The sequence below is a fragment of the Rhamphochromis longiceps genome, linkage group LG20 (assembly GCF_057381845.1).
Source record: "Rhamphochromis longiceps isolate RC_006_pf linkage group LG20, R_longiceps_female_GT1.1, whole genome shotgun sequence".
In the NCBI taxonomy this organism is placed as follows: domain Eukaryota; kingdom Metazoa; phylum Chordata; class Actinopteri; order Cichliformes; family Cichlidae; genus Rhamphochromis; species Rhamphochromis longiceps.
Genome location: NC_140576.1, coordinates 36,875,334 through 36,892,255, shown reverse-complemented (window position 1 = coordinate 36,892,255; position 16,922 = coordinate 36,875,334). Strand labels below are relative to the sequence as shown.

The 16,922-nt window shown below is 44.3% G+C and overlaps 1 protein-coding gene across 1 annotated transcript; it reads right to left on the bottom strand.

Moving 5' to 3' along the window:
* Nucleotides 1-703: 703 nt before the first annotated feature.
* On the bottom strand, nt 704-1,333 carry LOC146645875 (uncharacterized). Its single transcript, XM_085392609.1, has one exon. The coding sequence runs from the start codon at nt 1,331-1,333 to the stop codon at nt 704-706; it is 630 nt and encodes a 209-aa protein (XP_085248735.1).
* Nucleotides 1,334-16,922: the final 15,589 nt, after the last annotated feature.

The window sequence follows — 16,922 nt, the reverse complement described above, 5'->3', positions numbered from 1 at the left end:
AATGCTTTATTCGCCACGTGCAGGTTGCCCTGCAGTGAAATGGGACCCCCTCCCCTGACCATACACACACAACACAGACATCACATGGGGATACAGGTCGGAGATCGGTAGCGTTACAGAAAAACACTGAAATATACACTACAATGGGAAAGTACAAGAGGAAAAAAAGAGACCTCTACTCATGCTGGGCTCCTGGGAGGACAGCATGAGAACAGGAAACAAAAAAACTCCTGCACAAAAAAGCACATAAATGTCCACAGCACAACATTATGGAACACGTGACAAGCCACAGGGTCGGGTGGGGGGTGGGGAGTAATCTGAAGCAAACACAGCAGCCATCCTGCCCAGCGCTACCATTCCAGCGTGGGCTCAGACCCGCCGTGTTCCCAGGAGGGAACAAGCATCGAAGGCGTTTGGAAAGGGAGGGGTGATGCGTGTGTGCATATCAGTGTATATGTATGTGTGTGCGTGTCCAGAGTTCAGCTGAGACAGTGTCCTTCGCCCTGCTAGGCTAAGTAAACAGTCTGCCAGCCAACACAGGTGGCTTTGCATGGAATGGGAAGGAACAGACTAAACAGTCGTTATCAGGGTGTTGTTGTTCGGCTCCAGCCTTGAGCCCACAGCTGGCGCCGAAGGGATAGCCGCATCATAATGGTGGTTTTTCTTTTATGCGAACAACTCATGAGAATTTCAAAGCTGTTCTTTAACACTCCGACACTGGTCTCTCAATCTCCCGTTGGAGAGCCGCGAGCTTCTCCATGATGTTATCAGACTTGCGTTCCGTGGTCTTGTCATTCTTGTGCTCAAAGAGCCGATTCTGAGAACTCACGACTGCAGTGAGCTGCTCCAAGATGTGATCCAACTTTCGCTCAGGGGTCTTATTCTGATTGAACTTCTCCCTGATGTAATCCAATGTACGCTCAGAGGTCTTATTCTGAGTATTCACAGCAGCTGTAAGCGTCTCCAAGATCTTAACCATGCTGCTCTCAATGAGCCCGTTCTGAGAAGTCGCGCCTCGTCCCATCGTTTCAATCCCAGCGGGCAGCCTTGGGGGGGTTTGAACAGCCGGTTCCGCTTTCTTAATTCTCCGATAAGCCAGGGCCAAGCCAGCTCCGATCAGCAAGATCCCTGTTATCATGGTTCCGAATAGGTAGATATCTTCAGCGTCCTCGATCGACAGTCCCGCCAGGCACACGACCCTCCATGTCTGCCACCTGTCCATCGTGTATCCAGCAGGGAAAGTCCCTCCAGGGCACTCGGGTTCTCCCGAGCCCAGACTTCTCGTTGAGGAAAGGGTGTCAATAGCATTCAGAGACCAGTTGAGCAAATCCATAATTCTCTTTTAGGTTTTAGAAACAGACTGTGAGAGAGTGTTCCAGGGAAAAGTAAAAACACAAGACAAGACAAGGACATAAGAAGCTAAGCAGAGAAGATAAGGGAGAGGAGAGGAGAAAAAGTGCGACCGCCTTCGCCGAGAGCCAAACGAGAAAATGTCAGTCAATAAAGTTGTTCCTCTTCCCTTAAGTGTTGCTGGAGTTCCTGCATTGTGAATTGTTTGGAAGAGCTGCCAGGAGAAAGCTCTTCTCTAAAAAGGACACGACAGCGAGGTTCAGGTTTGCAAAGTTGAGCAAACCACAAGACTTCTGCAACGATGTCGTTCAGACAGATGAGATGAAAGTAGAGATGTCTGGCCGTTATGCACAGCACCACGTCTGGTGAAAACCAAGGACAGCGTATCAGCGAAAACACCTCATGCCAACTGTCGGCAGGGCTGAGGATTTGGGAACCTTGCATTCACTGAGTTTACCACCAACTCCTCTGTGTACCAAAATATTCTGCAGTCAGATTTGAGGCCATCTGTCTGTCTGCTAACGCCTGACTGTAATTAGTTATTGCAACAAGACAATCATCCCAACATGCAGATCTCCAACAAAAAGGGAAAAAGAAGAAAACAAATTTCTGCAATGACTCAAAGTCCAGACCTCAACCTGATTTGAATTGCTGTGGCAGGCTCTTCAGAGAGCTGTGCATACACTAATGCTTACAGCATAAATGAGCTGACGTGATGCTGTCAAGAGCCAGAATTCATCCACAACTCTGAGTCTGATGAAGTCAAAACAACATATTCCTTCTAAAAGTGGTTCTACAAAATACTGAATCATTAGGCTAAAACTAATCGACAGTGGGTGTGCTTTCTTCTTCACATGACTGTAAATCTGTCCTGAATCATGTGATATAATTTTGTTCATTACAGATGAATCAGAATCACTCCCGTCAGTGAAAAAGTCCCCTGCTTGTAATGTCTAGTTTGTGCAGATATGATTAGGGATGGAACTTACTGAAGGACTCATCGAGTTTATGTTGTTTTAGGTTCAGGAAGTGTTCCAGACCGGAGTCTGAGACGGCCTCAGAAGGTTCGAGGTGTAAATTTGTTATGGTTGACGAAAAAGACACAAAAATAAAAGAATTTTAGTCCAGACTCACAAAGAAAGCAGAAAGACGAGACAAAACCCTGACAGTAATCCACACAAGTAACTAACCTTCAAACAGAAAAAGAAGTAACTGGAATAAGAACAAAGAATCACTCAGAGTCAGAAACATGAGAGCAAAGTAAAACCCAAGGATTACATCAGAACCAGCATGGAGACTTTGGCATTCAAAGTATTTGCTATATACTGTCAGAAATCTCATGAACTGTCCTACCTTTAAATACACAGTAGTGTTTGAACTAGGGCTGTTCGATATAACAATATATATCGGATGACGATATAAAAACGTCTATCGTTTCATTTTACGCTATCGTTTGTTTCGTGGTGTCGCAAAATCAACTGTTTACAGCAATATTTCTTCATGGTTTTGATGGTCACTGTAGTTATTATTCATTTCTTAAAGTTCTCTCTTTCTCTTATATTTAATATAACCACACTACAGACGGACAAGCGCCTGTTTTTATGCGTTGTCGTTAGCAACAATGACGGTAACAGCATCGCGTGTCCGCTTGTTTATGTTCCACATAAACCTTTCACAATAAAGCTCAAGATCCTGTTGAGACTTTTCAAAATAAACTGAATCACGTGAAAGAGCAGATTATTTACGGATGAGAAGTAAAAAAGAGCCGTCAGGTGCTAAAAAATAGACCTTAGACTCAAACGTTAGAACAGGCAAGTTCCCTGCAGCAAGCGAAAATGTAACATTACAAAAAATGTTACATTTTTTTGATTTATATCGTTATCGGGACGATAGAATTCTTATATCGGGATATGAGATTTTGGTCATATCGCACAGCCCTAGTTTGAACATCTGTATTTGTGGCAGGAAATCTTGACCTGCAGGGAGTAATCTGTTCCAGCACCATGGCCCTAAAAGTGGAAGAGCTCCTCTTCTTCCGCTACTTTCAAAATGTCCCAGCACACACTGACTTTGGTGTGATGAAGCCAAACACTACCACATCAAAAAAGCAGACTGCCGCCCACTTTCTGAGATTTCAGCAGGACTTTAGTACAACGCCTTTGAAATGTAGGGAAAAAAGCCCCCTCCAGATTGATTAGTAGGTTACCTGCTGATGTGTAATACCTACTCTGATTAGGGATAAAGCAAAAATGCATTAAAGGAAGAGCAGATATTCTGTGACTGCTGCTGTGCTTTCAGGTAAAACTTTGACCTGGGATTAAAAGCAGGCAGATTATGTCTGGAATATGATACTTTTATAAGACGAACCTGAAACAGATGCAATCTAATCCACCCTAAATACAGCTAAGGATGAGCAGAGCCGTGTGCCATGACAGAGACATTAGAAAACAGTGACCCTTTCTGTTAGAGCAACAAAGGAGTGTAGAGGAGGAGGAGGAGGATGTGAGGAATTTGGTTATGTGTCAGAGAGTGAGAGCATGGAGGCTGCAGGAGGAGGACGGCTAGAGTGACACTTAAATTACCATCCTGATGTTTTTTCTCTTTTTGTTTTTATGCAGCCATGTTTCCAAAAAAGTTTGGGCACTATATGAAATATAAATCACAAGAAACTACAAAGATCACATGTCAAATACTGAGTGTATTCAATCGATGAGCGGCTCATCACTGTCTTTGTTACCTGTTAATGTTCAGGCTGCGGTCGACACTCAGCTGTAACTGTGTGTTCTTGGCTAGCTTAGCGTTAGCATGCTGTCTGTGCAGGTGCTTGCAAGGAGCTGTTGTTGCGTTAGCAGCATAATGCGGTTGTTTCTGTCCTGGATGCATTTTACAGTCGTACTCGTATCTTTTTGTGCAGTAACAATAAAAGTCAGGTCTGTATCTCCACTCCATCATTTTCCTCCCCACGCACACGGACTAATACCAGCTGACTGCAAGTGCAAGAAGAAAATTGAAAGTTTGTTTTGTGTTTGTTTCTTTCTGTCTGCCTGCTGCACAGATAACTGAAGAAGCTTTGTTATGCAGTGTAATTACTGAATTTAGTCCAGTAATATGTTACATTCAAAAAGAAAAGAAAGCAGAGGCTGCATTTTTGTTTCAGTGTTTTAGAGTTCGGACGCTGCATTTGTTAAAACTGATGTTCAGAGCCGCTGCTGAGTCCATGCAGTTATTTCCACCACAAAATCCTATTAATTCCTTTACTTTACAATATAACGCAGCTGTAAGTCTTTCCATGATAAACTCTGTCATGTTCTGTCGACAAACTTTACTCTTTTTTTTTTTTTTTTTTTTTTTTTTTTTTGGCCTGTCCCGTTTGGCTCTTTTGCCATCAGAATTGTTGTCTAAAGGCAAAGAAAGATGCCCAACGGATTTACTTTACCAAACTGACCATCCCAGCCTTGCCGTAATGGTCCATTTGATTCACCTTTTATTGTTTATTTTATTTTCACTTACTGAATACGGGACAGACTTGACTGGGGGAAAGAAGGGGAGAAAGAAAGAGGGAAAGAGAAACAGCTGAGAAGAGGGACGGGGAGAAGGGCAAAAGACAAAACCCAACAGAACGGGCAGAGAAAAAAAAATGCATATATCGATCACCTGGATCACCTGCTGAGAAAGAAAAAAGAAAGCAAGCAGAAGAGAACAAGAGTAATAGAATAAACAACATCACAATGATATATGGGAATATGACAGTAAATACTAAATGTTAAACATTATTGTGCAGCACATAAGATCAACAGAACACAGTGTGCTTTGAGGTAGGAGCCAAAAAGGGTGTAGTTTGTGGGTGTGATCACCCGTGTGTACACCTGTGAGCATGGACGCGCTTGTTTTTTGTTTTTTTAAAAGGTTCCTTCATGTAATAATCTGCTAGAGGGTGTGGGGGGGCCACAGCCCCGTCCTCCAGGGCGTGAAGCAGGTGTGGAGGAGATCAAAACTCCAGACATCCAGAGGCCCCCAGAACACAAGAGACCAAGGAAGACCAACAGAGGGGCAGCCGCGCCACTGTCCCGGAAAGAGCTGAGGAGAGTCCCAGATGAGGGCTCACTCAGCAGCCGCGGAGCAGAAGCCAGGGGGAGTTGCAGTGACGCGCCCGTGAGCTCCGCCGGCAGCCAGCCGTGCCTGAGTGACCGAGCCCCAGGCCCCGGGGGCACCCCACCTCCGAAGTGGCCCGAGCGAGCCCCAGGCTCCAGGCCCCGATAAGCGGCCGCCAAGGAGTGAGCCGGTGTGTACCTGGACGCCCATCCCCGGACACAAAGAACCACCAACGCACCGATGTCTGAGGGGGTCCGCCACTGGCAGGGGAAGTGGTGGTAGGGGGAGATAGGCCTCCAAACCTTGGAGGGCCTGAGATGTCCCCAGAGAGGTGGCGCCTGACACCCAACCTGACATATAGACACAGACATACAGGCACACACAGATACAAACATCCATTCCCACCCTCATGCTCTCATATGCACTTACTCCACACTCAACCAACGTGGAGACAGACATAAAGAGACGTTGTACACACGATCACACTCCAGCAGGTCGCAGAGAACGGGGGTGAGAGAAGACTCCAAACCTCCCTCCACCCGCTCATTGTAATGTTGATGCATGTGTGTTCTAAGGTGCATTTAAAACCCAGGAGGGCTTGGAGCTACCTGCCAGAGAGCAGCAGGTAAGCGCATGGTCCCTCCTGCTAGCCCTCAATGTCTACGTGTATTTAAAATTGAGAGGTGGGCAACGATGCCAGGGGTGAGGTGTACACCCTGATGGTAATTTGGACTCCGTGTATCGTGCCCACCCCCAAGATCCTATATGTATGTGTAATGAGAGTGTGAGTAATTTGAATGTCTAAGTTGTGGGATAAAATTGAGGCAGAGGCAGCCAGAAGGGGACAGAGGGGGGGGGGTAGCCTCCTCTGCACCCTGGTGACATACCCCTACTCCAAGGCCCTGCATGTGTGGGTGGTTGTGGTGGAGCGGGAAGAGGGAGGCAGCTGGAGATGGGGAGGGAAGGAAGGGAGGGGCAAGTGACCCCTCCCTGGGGCCAGCTCCCCCGCTGACCCCAGTAGGCACCCCCATACTCCGCGACCCGCCAGGGAAAGGGGGCCCAGGCCCATCCAGACCGGGCCCAGTGCAGCAGCGCCGCCCGGCCCCACAGAGCCCGGGACAGTCCACCCAACCCCACCACAGAGAAAACTGCACCCACCCCACCATCCACTCATCTTCCAGACTACATAAGACAATAAACACCCAGGCTGAGATCTTCCTCCACCTCTCCTGTATCTCCCCCTCCTGCAGAGGGAGCTCCTGAGGAGAGGAAAGCTCCTGCAAGATGTGACAATCTCCCCCACCAGTTGAAGAGCCCCCCAGGTGGCTCGACGCACCGGCGGCACCCTGCTCCAGGGCTGGGCCCCCATGCACCCACCCGCCCACAACCCCGGCAACACACCAACCAGGACCCAAGCCCCCGAGGCCCGGTCCGGGTCCCAGCCCAGAGACGGAGCGCCCCCAGAACCTCACGCCCATCCCGGACCCACCCAGGGCCAGCCAGGCTACCAGGTCAGTAACCCACGTCCGTCAGCACAGACCCTCCCCTAGCCCCGCTGCACGCAGCCGCGAGGAAACAGTCACCGGAGAGCCAACAGAGCCCCTAACCGGACATGACCGCTACCCCGGGTTGAGCCCCCCAAGGAAGATGCCTCCGGGGAACCCCCCGACGCCCTAAGCCTGTCCCTACCCCCACACCAATCACAACAGTGAAGGCGGGACCAAACTATGACCCCCCACCCCCACTAGGTGATGGAGCTGATCAAAGGAGCCCAGAGCAATTGATCTGATGTGGTGGCAGAGGCTGTATCAAGACTAATGTAATCTAATAGATAATTTCTATATTGGTTAGAATTAAGATTATTTTTATTTTTCCAGTTCATGAGGACTGTTTTCTTGGCTATGCATAGGGCAGTGAAAACCATATGGGCGATATTCTTTTCTGAAGTGACATTATCTAAGCTGCCCAACAAACACACTAAGGGGGAAGTTGGAATGTTACATTTCAGACACTTCGATAAGTCCTCACATATCTCGCGCCAAAACTTCTGAACTGGTGGACAGAACCAAAGAGCGTGGATATAATTGTCCGGTGAATTGGTTTGGCAGTGTGAGCAGTTGTTGGTAGACGTAAAGCCCATCTTGAACATCCGATGACCTGTATAGTGTACTCTATGTAATATTTTGTATTGAATTAATTGAAGACTGGGATTTCTAATTAGATGAAAGGTTTTTAAGCAAATCTGAGACCAGAAGTTTAGGTCTAAGTTAACTGATAAATGTGCTTCCCATTTTGCAATAGGAAGTGATATTGATTCATCTGTTTTAGAAAGCATTCTGTATATTTTGGATAGTAATTTGGGGGGTTTAAGAGTAAGAAATTGAACCACACTTGGTGGTGTTTGTAGTTCAACTTGACCCGGTTTAAATTTCTTTTTTACTATGGATTTAATTTGTTGATATTCTAAAAATCTTTTCTTGTTGATCCCATATTGTGTAACTAGTCCGTCAAATGAAATAAATTCTGTTCCTTCTAGTATATGTTCTAAATATTTGATTCCTTTATCACTCCAATCTGAAAACTTTACTCTTAAACTGTCAAACTGCCCTCAGAGTCTTCACGGGATCATGAATCAGTATTTCTGAAATGCTGTATTCATCCCAATCATATCAGTAGTTAACCTCTTTAGCTGTGACCCTCTGTGCTCATGTGATATTAATCTTGGATTTTCTGCACTTTACACTTTACACATTCTCCTCAACAACTTTAACTTTGTTCAACTATGTAAACTAAACTCATGTGAGGTCATCCTTAGTTTTTATACTAATATCAAATAGTTATGAGATATTAGCCCCAAACAAGAGGTGTCAGTGTTTGGTTTCCCTTGTCTGTTGTCTGTCTGCCGTTTTCCTTTTTGTAAATAAACATAGTTCTGTGCTTCTATATCTTATGAATCCCACACTGGGTTTCCATAATCACAGTTGCTCTGTGTTGTATTTTCCCATGTCCCGTGAGTTTTCACTGAATGAAGGCCTTGTATGTATATTTTGTGTTTATGTGCAGATGCATGCCCTGGTTTTGAGGATTATCCCAGTTCTGATCACGTTTAAGAAACAATAATCCTAAAGAGGGACGGGGCTCAGCGGGAAACTATATCAGAAATAAATGCCAAACCAAACCTGACTGTACCATTACAGCTGCAGCATTAAAGTAAAAGAATGATCTACAAGGACACAAAGCTGATAAAATGTGTCAAATGTAAACATGTTTCATTGTGTTGAGTGGCTCAAATAAAGGGGCGATTAAACTTCAGGGGTGGTAGGTGTTCCCCCAGGCCGTCCCCGCAGTATCTTTGATTTAACATCAAACTTTATAATAATAACTACATGGAAATGCTCTGAAACACTAACTGTGGAAATATGTATGGTTTTGCTTTTTTCCTCATCTTAAACCAAACTGTTTATAGTTTCAGTATTTTACAGTCTAATACTTTGTGAATCACCATCAAATATATGTGCAGTTCACTGCTCCTCAACAATTTTTTATCAGTGGTGCGGTGTTTAAACGGACCGACCGACTGACGTCCTGCTGCTGTGATGAAAAACAGGACAGAAGGAAAAGAGCTGATGCAGTGAAGAGTTTTATTGTCTGTCTTCCAGGATGTAATCAGACTGGAATCTGCTTAATGGGAGGCAAACACTGAAGTACTGTCTGTACTGACATAGTGTGTGTGGGGGTGTGCCTCAACTAATAGACATTAAGGGTAATAGAAGGCACATGCCGGGAATAAAATAATAAAATCTTACACTGGGCAGCTAAAATAAGACGAGGTAGAAAGAGACAGAAGAAGAGAAAACCGATAAAGGTGAAAAATAAGACAGTTAATTTAGATGAAGAGATGATATCAAGTGGAAAGAGTGAGAAAAAGAGAGCTAGGGGTGATAGATAGAGGTGACCTCTCTGAATATTGATCAGCGTCTCCCAGTCATCAATAAACTGATAGAGATCTGATAGGAGGCTGTCTGCATGCACAGGCACTCTCAGGGCAGCTCGGAAACGGAGGATGCTGCTGTGTTCGCTTTGTGTCTGCTTCCATCTGATAAAACAGGACACTTAGTCTTCATCCCGGCCTCTGCTGTGCTTCTGCTTCCTGAGTGTTCAAATCGAGATGAAGTCACGGCTTGTTCGCGTATTTCCGTTAGTGTTGTCGGCGTCGCACAGCAGGAAAAGATCTCGGATGTAAAACGGGGAGGTGCAACGTGTCGGAGGCCGATGCATCGGGAACTGATAATGAGTCAATAACCTTATTGTTCAGATGGCTGAATTCCTGTCAAAACAAACTACGTGACTGATGTTCTCAGCGCTTTCTCGCAATAGCCTCAGGCTAGACAGGCAATAGACGGGTCTACACTCTACGCCTGCACAACACACTATATATGAGATATGCTCTGAGCTGAGCTTAATTGTCCATATCAGGCCTGCCTGCGAGTGAACACACGGCTCTGTTTTCACTCTTATAAAACTTTCTCAGTCGAACTTCTCGGTTTTAGCTGGAACTGAGTGTAAAATGATGAAATGCTGGCAGCAGCAGTAACTAACGTTACATGTTTGGCATGCTTGATGACAGGTGAAATGAAACTTGAAGAACATACAGGCCATAAAGTGCTAGTCCAGATATCTGTGTGTGGATGAGAAGAACATCGCAGATGGTTTGCTGCTCGCTCACTAATCGGTTTCTCCTCCTGATGTGTTTCTTGGCATTCGTATCGTTGCCAGGCCTTTAATAAGGAAGCTTAGCATGAAGGTGAACCACTTGATTTATGGGTCAATCTACATTTCCACCCTCACCTTTGACCACAAGCTGTTGCTACTGAATACAGGATAAGATTTTTTTTATATATATATTTTTTTTAAGCAGCCGAAATGTGCTTCTCCTGCAGGGAACATGAAGTTACCTTTAGAGAATCTGGACGATTCCTCCACATTAGAAGAGACAAGTTAACGTAGTTTGAGTATTTGACTAGAAAGCCTCCTGCCTTAGGTGTTTTGGGTTTGTACAGCTGAGGAGCCTGCAGCAGATCCAAGGCATGCTGGAGAGATTAGATAGTGGATAGAGACCCTCTGATTCCCTTAGGGTCAAAAGCATTTTAGCGATTAGCCTGAGTGTCTTGCACGAGCGGGGCAGTGAAGGCTAAATTAGCCTGTGGCGCGGTTCCAACTGGTGGCTAGTCTCCCATTGCTATCTTAAGCTGTATTTAGCTCCCCCGGCTGTGTGTCCTCTGGTTTCTTCAGTTTGTTGACTTTCACAGCATCTGGTAGTGAAATATGGTTGCTTGCTATTTTTTGAGTCCCACTAAACAAATCTACATTATAATTTCATTAGTTATGGTGCAATGTATAACCTGCCATCCCAAGATGCTTTCTGTTCAGCCAGTAAGAAGTCTCCTCTTTAGATCCACGTCCCAGTCAGAAGCTGTTAAATGGGGGCCAGTTTCCCTGCAGTTTATCTCGGCCTACCAGCCTTATCTCCTTCTCTTTGTAAACTGATGACTTTGATGATGTTTATTGGCTTCAGCCTACACAGACCGCATCATTCCTCTTCTGCTGCGTTACAGCATCCAGTCATGATGTGGCTGAATGACAGTGAATCTTTGTCTTGTCGGGAGATTTAAATGATGAATGTATTTATATTATTGCAGGATGTATATACTTCCCTGGGCTCTTACACTAAAACCTTTTCATACTCCCTGCATCAACTCTGCCAGCTGCACACCTAATAAAGTAAACTGCATGCCCAAGTTTGGACTCTTTCGTGAACTTGTTGGTGGGTAACAGGTTAGGCCCAGCACTAAGGCTTGCAAGGTGCTCCTCTTGGGCTACGTCCCCACTAGCCCGGATAAATTTGAAAACGGCATTGTCGTCTGAAAACGCTCCGCGTCTGCACTATCGTTTTCAGTCGTTTTCACAGAGTTGTGACGTTCCAGTCCTGCGCATGTGTGAAGCGCAAAACGATTCGACCTGCCTCATTTCTGTCTGCTGTTTATTTACTGTCCGGCTCTTCGAATCGTCGCGGCAAAATGTCGAGTTTTTTAAATGGACTAACAATGAGGTGGAAGGGTTCAGCAATCATTGACAAAAGCAAAACTTTATCAGGTCTTCTGGGACATAATTCAACCTGACACTAAAGCTTTTACACCAACCGTATTCCTGAATGTTGTCAAGTTCGGGCTCTTCCGTTAAGTCATCATTTGACACTGAGATAACTTTATATAGCAAGCTAGGTCTGGTCCTGAAGTTTGAGTACAGCGTTCCAAAGCTGCTCCCAGCCCGTCAGGTAGAACCGCTTCCTGCTGATCTGAAACGATCACAGAAGGAAGAACAGCTGCTGATGATGACGTGTGCTGCGACGCACCACTGGAGACATGAAGAGTGTGTGTTGGAAGAAATGATCATACACTCCTACGCACATGCTTCCTCTCTCTCTCTATTAACACTGATGATGTTTCCCAGAAGTTGTTTCTGACAATGAGACCTGTTGGCTTCCAACCACACAGCTGCTAATTACTTTCTGTCACACACGGGCTCATTTGCACATCTATTCTAAGAAAAATGACTGCTGGATCGCAGCAGACTCGAGCAGATCTGCGGTTCGGTCTTGCTTTCGAGCTTGGAGCGAGTCTACAGTAAATAGCTCAGGTTTGAGCTTCACAGGCTGATTGTGTCGGTTTGTGTCCTCACGGAGACAGAAGTATGAGACGAGTGTGTAATGAACAGGAGCAAAATAAAATAAAATAACATGACAGGCAAAAATAATAATAATTCAACACTGATAAAGGATGGATCTGTGTGTGTGTGGTGAGCTGCACACACACCACTGAAGGCAGTTAGCCGGGGCTGATTTGTGGTTTGGCTGCGTCACATGTTTATACAGTCGGAGTCCTGCGTGTGTTCATCTTCTTTTTCATTTCCTGCGAAACTTTGACTTTCTTATTTTCTTTCAGTAGTTCAATCATCGGGAGTCATGCACAACAGGTAAATGTTCCACTTTACAAAGGCGGGGAGGAACACGGCGAGCTTGTTTAGAGCAGCAAAATGTAGAAACGCTGGCAATAACTTTGCAGCAGCTTTTATTTAGAGGAGGCTTCTGTTGTTTCACGAGCTGTTTGACATTCAGTCGGAGCATCGCTGTTAAAGCAGAGACAAAAGCCCTTCTCTGAGCTCCAGCTGCATAGACTGCTACAGTCACGTGTAGCGCAATTAATTGTCCACTGAGCAGATAGTTAAGCACAAGATGAATGAGAAAGCTCGAAACCTAGCGTGTGTTTTTTTGGCAGTGCACCTTTTAGCCTAGCAACCTTGGCCACATGCATAAAGCCACAGAGATGATTGGAGGCCTGGTGCACGCAACACGCTGACATCAGGAGGCCTCTGCTGCCAGCACGCTATCATGAAATGGCTCACGAACCACATGGAAAAGCATCTGACTTGTTATTTATGAGCTTAATTTTTGCTTTTCATGAGTCATTTCACTTCATTAGCGATGACCTGAACTTAACCCTATCCTTTTCTTTTCTCCTGTCATTGGACTGAAAGCACACTGGATGCTAAAGTGACTCACTATCCTCTCTTTAGACACAACGTGGTCAGACACCTCGAGGCACTTTGTATTACAGGTAGAGACCTACAATCGTGTCTTCTTGTCTTGTCAGGTGTTTCCAGTCTGCAGTGGGCAGCCAAGGCTCACTGAGGAGCAGTGATGGGAATTACAGCGTTACTATTTTCAGTAACGAGTAATCTAACTAATTACTATTTCTATTGTTACAACGCCTTTACCGTTACTAACAAGAAAATGCGGTCACGTTACTATTTTTCAACAAACAGACGGTTGAAGCTGTGTTCAGCCTTATATCAGTTGCACGGAAGTAGCTGTAAGTAATCTGGGTGCTACAGCTTTAAGCAGGTGCTCGCGCTCCCGCGGACGGCAATCACTTTATGGCACAACACCTGGTAGTGGTGCAACGGATCACGGTTGATCCGAAATCCGAACCGATCCCGCTCCACAGTTCGGTACGAACGTGATCCGAAGATTCGAAAAAGCTGCAGACGGGAGGCCGTCGTCTGTTGTGCAAAACAAGGGGTTTAAACTATGATTTCACGTTGCGCGTCCACTTTAGTGGATCGTTCCAAGCATGTATGAGCAGGAGAAGTTTAAAGTTATGGCTGAACTGTCCCAGGCATCTTTTGTTACCCAACTACAAATGGGTGGAGCTCCAGGTCAACGGAAAGCTACATGACCGTGACCGCTCGTTACATCCCAGCGGAGTGGTAGATACAAGCCCTGTACTGCCCTGTGCTGCACCTTAATTTGTTTTATATAATTGCATGGAATGAGTCTTGAGTTGAATGTTTTTAATAGGCAAAAAATACTTAAAAAGTTAATAAGTAAATGGTAAAATCTTGTCTTTTTTTTCTTTTTTCCTGATCCAAAAGTTGAGCCGATCCATGACTTAAAACCGTGATTTGATCCGAACCGCGAGATTTTTGATCCATTGCACCACTAACACCTGGAGCTAAGGGGGCAAAACAATCGCATGTGTGCTACTGTTTGACTGAGGAAGGATAAAGTAGTCGTGGTAAGACAATCACATGACCACTTAATGACAAAGCAACAAGGTGACATATACCAGTTTATAAACTGTGTTGATAGGCCACGTAAAACCAGAGTCGTGATAAACAATATATACGTGTGTTTTTCCTCAATAGTTTCATGTTTACTGTCTAAGGACAGCGCAGCGACACTCTCTGCTTATGAGCAACAAATAATAAAACAAAACAAAAACAGCCCGTTTGTGTTGGTGGAAGAATGCACCATGTTGACCAATCAAAAAATGATATGGCAACATGACATTTGGTTGTTTAGGAAGAGAGAGAGAGCGAGTTTTGAGATGTGAGAGATTTGTGAGGTTTAGCGTGTTTGGAGTGTGTAGTTAATGTGTTGTGTAGTTAGTGTGTAGTGTTGTGGATAGTTTTGTGTTGTGTGTCAGAACAATGAGGCGACTGCTGTCTCCAGGTAGAAACAGGAGTGACACACCTGCTGCTGTCAGACCTGCAGGTATCAGGCTGTGATGTTTCCTTTATAGTGGACAGAAATTATTATTTTGGAGTGGCACAAATAATTTGTGGCATCTTTTTGAAGAACAGCTGATTGTTCTGTAAATAGTTTGAAATGGTTATTTAAAAAATCAAGGTCAAAGGTAAATGGCTGCAAATAACTTGTTGTTTGCAAAACTTGTGCATAGGATTTTAAAATTGACAATTTATATTTACATTTAAGGTTATGAAATATGATTCATTAAACATGTTTGTGGTTGTTACAGTAAAAATATAACTTTTTAAACTTGGATTGTATGTTTTTTTGTCTGATTTTAGCTCAATTGTGTTAATACAGTCTGTCAAAATGAAAACATGACTGTAAATTCAGACACGTGAGGTTGTGCTGAAAAGGATGAGACCAAACAAGGCAAAGTAACTAGAGGGAACATCAAAAGTAGTTAAAAATGGCCAATTATAATCTGGACCTCAGAGGGTTAAACATTTTTTTTAAAGTAACGCAGTAGTTACTTTTCAAGTAATTAATTACTTTTAGAATCTTGTAACTTAGTTACTAACTCAGTTACTTTTTTGTAGAAGTAACTAATAACTATAATTAATTACTTTTTCAAAGTAACTTGGCCAACACTGCTGAGGAGTGAAGGCTGGTCCGTGTGGTCCAACAGATGAGCAGCTGTAGCTCAAACTGCTGAAGACGTTCATGCTGGTTCTGATAGAAGTGCAGCGCAGGCTGTTGTCTCTGAGGCTGCATAGCTACACGCCAGTCAGCGTGCCTATGCTGACCCCTGTCCACTGCCAAAACAGCCAACAGCAGATGCAGTATGGAAAGAAGGCAAGCCAGAGGAGACAGCGTGACGCTTTGGGCAGTGCTCTGCTGGGAAACCTTGCCCACAGGAAACCTTGCCTGCTGACACCACAGCACAGCTCCAGGGATCTTAGTGGAGTCCATGCCTTGATGGGTCAGGGCAGTTTTGGAAGAAAAAGAGGGACCAACACAATATTAGGCATAATTTCAAGCCTGATTGGTGTATAGATAAGGACCAGACACATAATTCAATGAAGTCTTTTATGAAATGTAAAATTTTATTGATAAATTTTGGTAGTTTTTGACTTTTACACAGTGGCTCTAACTTCTCAGAGATTTCACTTAATAGTTAACAATGAAAAAAGAGTTTCAGATCATTTTTAGTGAGAGAAACATTTTCCTTATTCATTCACTTTACTTTTACACTGTTTTTGTTCCACTTTCAGAGTTTTTATGCCCGACGCATGAGATTCAACTCCTATTTGATCATAGACAGCGGTCAGATGATCACGGCTCTTTGCTTCATCGTTTCATCACCTCAGACTGTTTTGTGGTCTAAGAAAAATAGATTTTCATCTCCTAAACGTGAGCGCCGGGGACTTCAGTTTGAAGAGGCTAACATAGTAGTTTGAGAAAACACAAATATGTGTTTTAAACTAAGACTTCAGGTAATTTGATTACTTTTTATTTATTTTCAATCTAATTATTTACACATCTTTGCTGGAGCTGTATTTTCATTCCCGCTGCAGGTGGGTGCAATTTTCCAAAACTTTGTGACCAGCATTCTCAAAAGTACAAAATAATCCTCATTACTGAAATCATGCAGGCTGAATCAGTTTGGTTTGCCAGTAATCAGCCATCCTACAGGCACGGATGATTGAAGACAGATTCTGCTGACAGCAGAAATGTGTTTTAGATGAAGTGGGATCCCTTTATATTCAGGACTAATGATTTGTTTTGTTTTACTGCACTACTGCTTTGACCTCTTAAGTGTTTTTTCTTCAATTCTGGATGCGGGCGACTTGATTAGCATGCTAGCTTCCCCTTAAATGACCAACAGCCTGCTGTACCAGGAAATAGAAATATGTGTGATGTCTGTGAAGCTGTAAGAATTCAGGTAGTTTAGTTATTCATCTGAAACAGTTCCAGTTTAATCATTTAAACTAATGGATGCTCGCTGGAGCTGTCTTCTAGTACATGCTGGGCCTGTGTAATAGTTCCTGCTGCAGGTGGATGCAATTTTCCCACAAAATTGTGGCCAACATTCTCCAAACTAACAAGTTAAACTGAGTGAGTGAGGAAGATTTCTGTAATAAGGATTAGTTTCCCAGTAATCAGCTGTCCTGCAGGCAGAAGCGATTGAAGGCAGATTCTACTTACAGCAGAAACATATTTTAGATGAAGCAGGAGGTCTTAATGTTCAAGACTAATGATTTGTTTTGTTGTACGGCACTACTGCTTTCACCCCCTCAGTCTTCATTTTGTTCATTCTGGATTTCTGCTGAGTGTTGTCATGTAAATGCTGCAGAGTCGAACTCTCTGCGCTGTCTGCAGCGCTGACGCA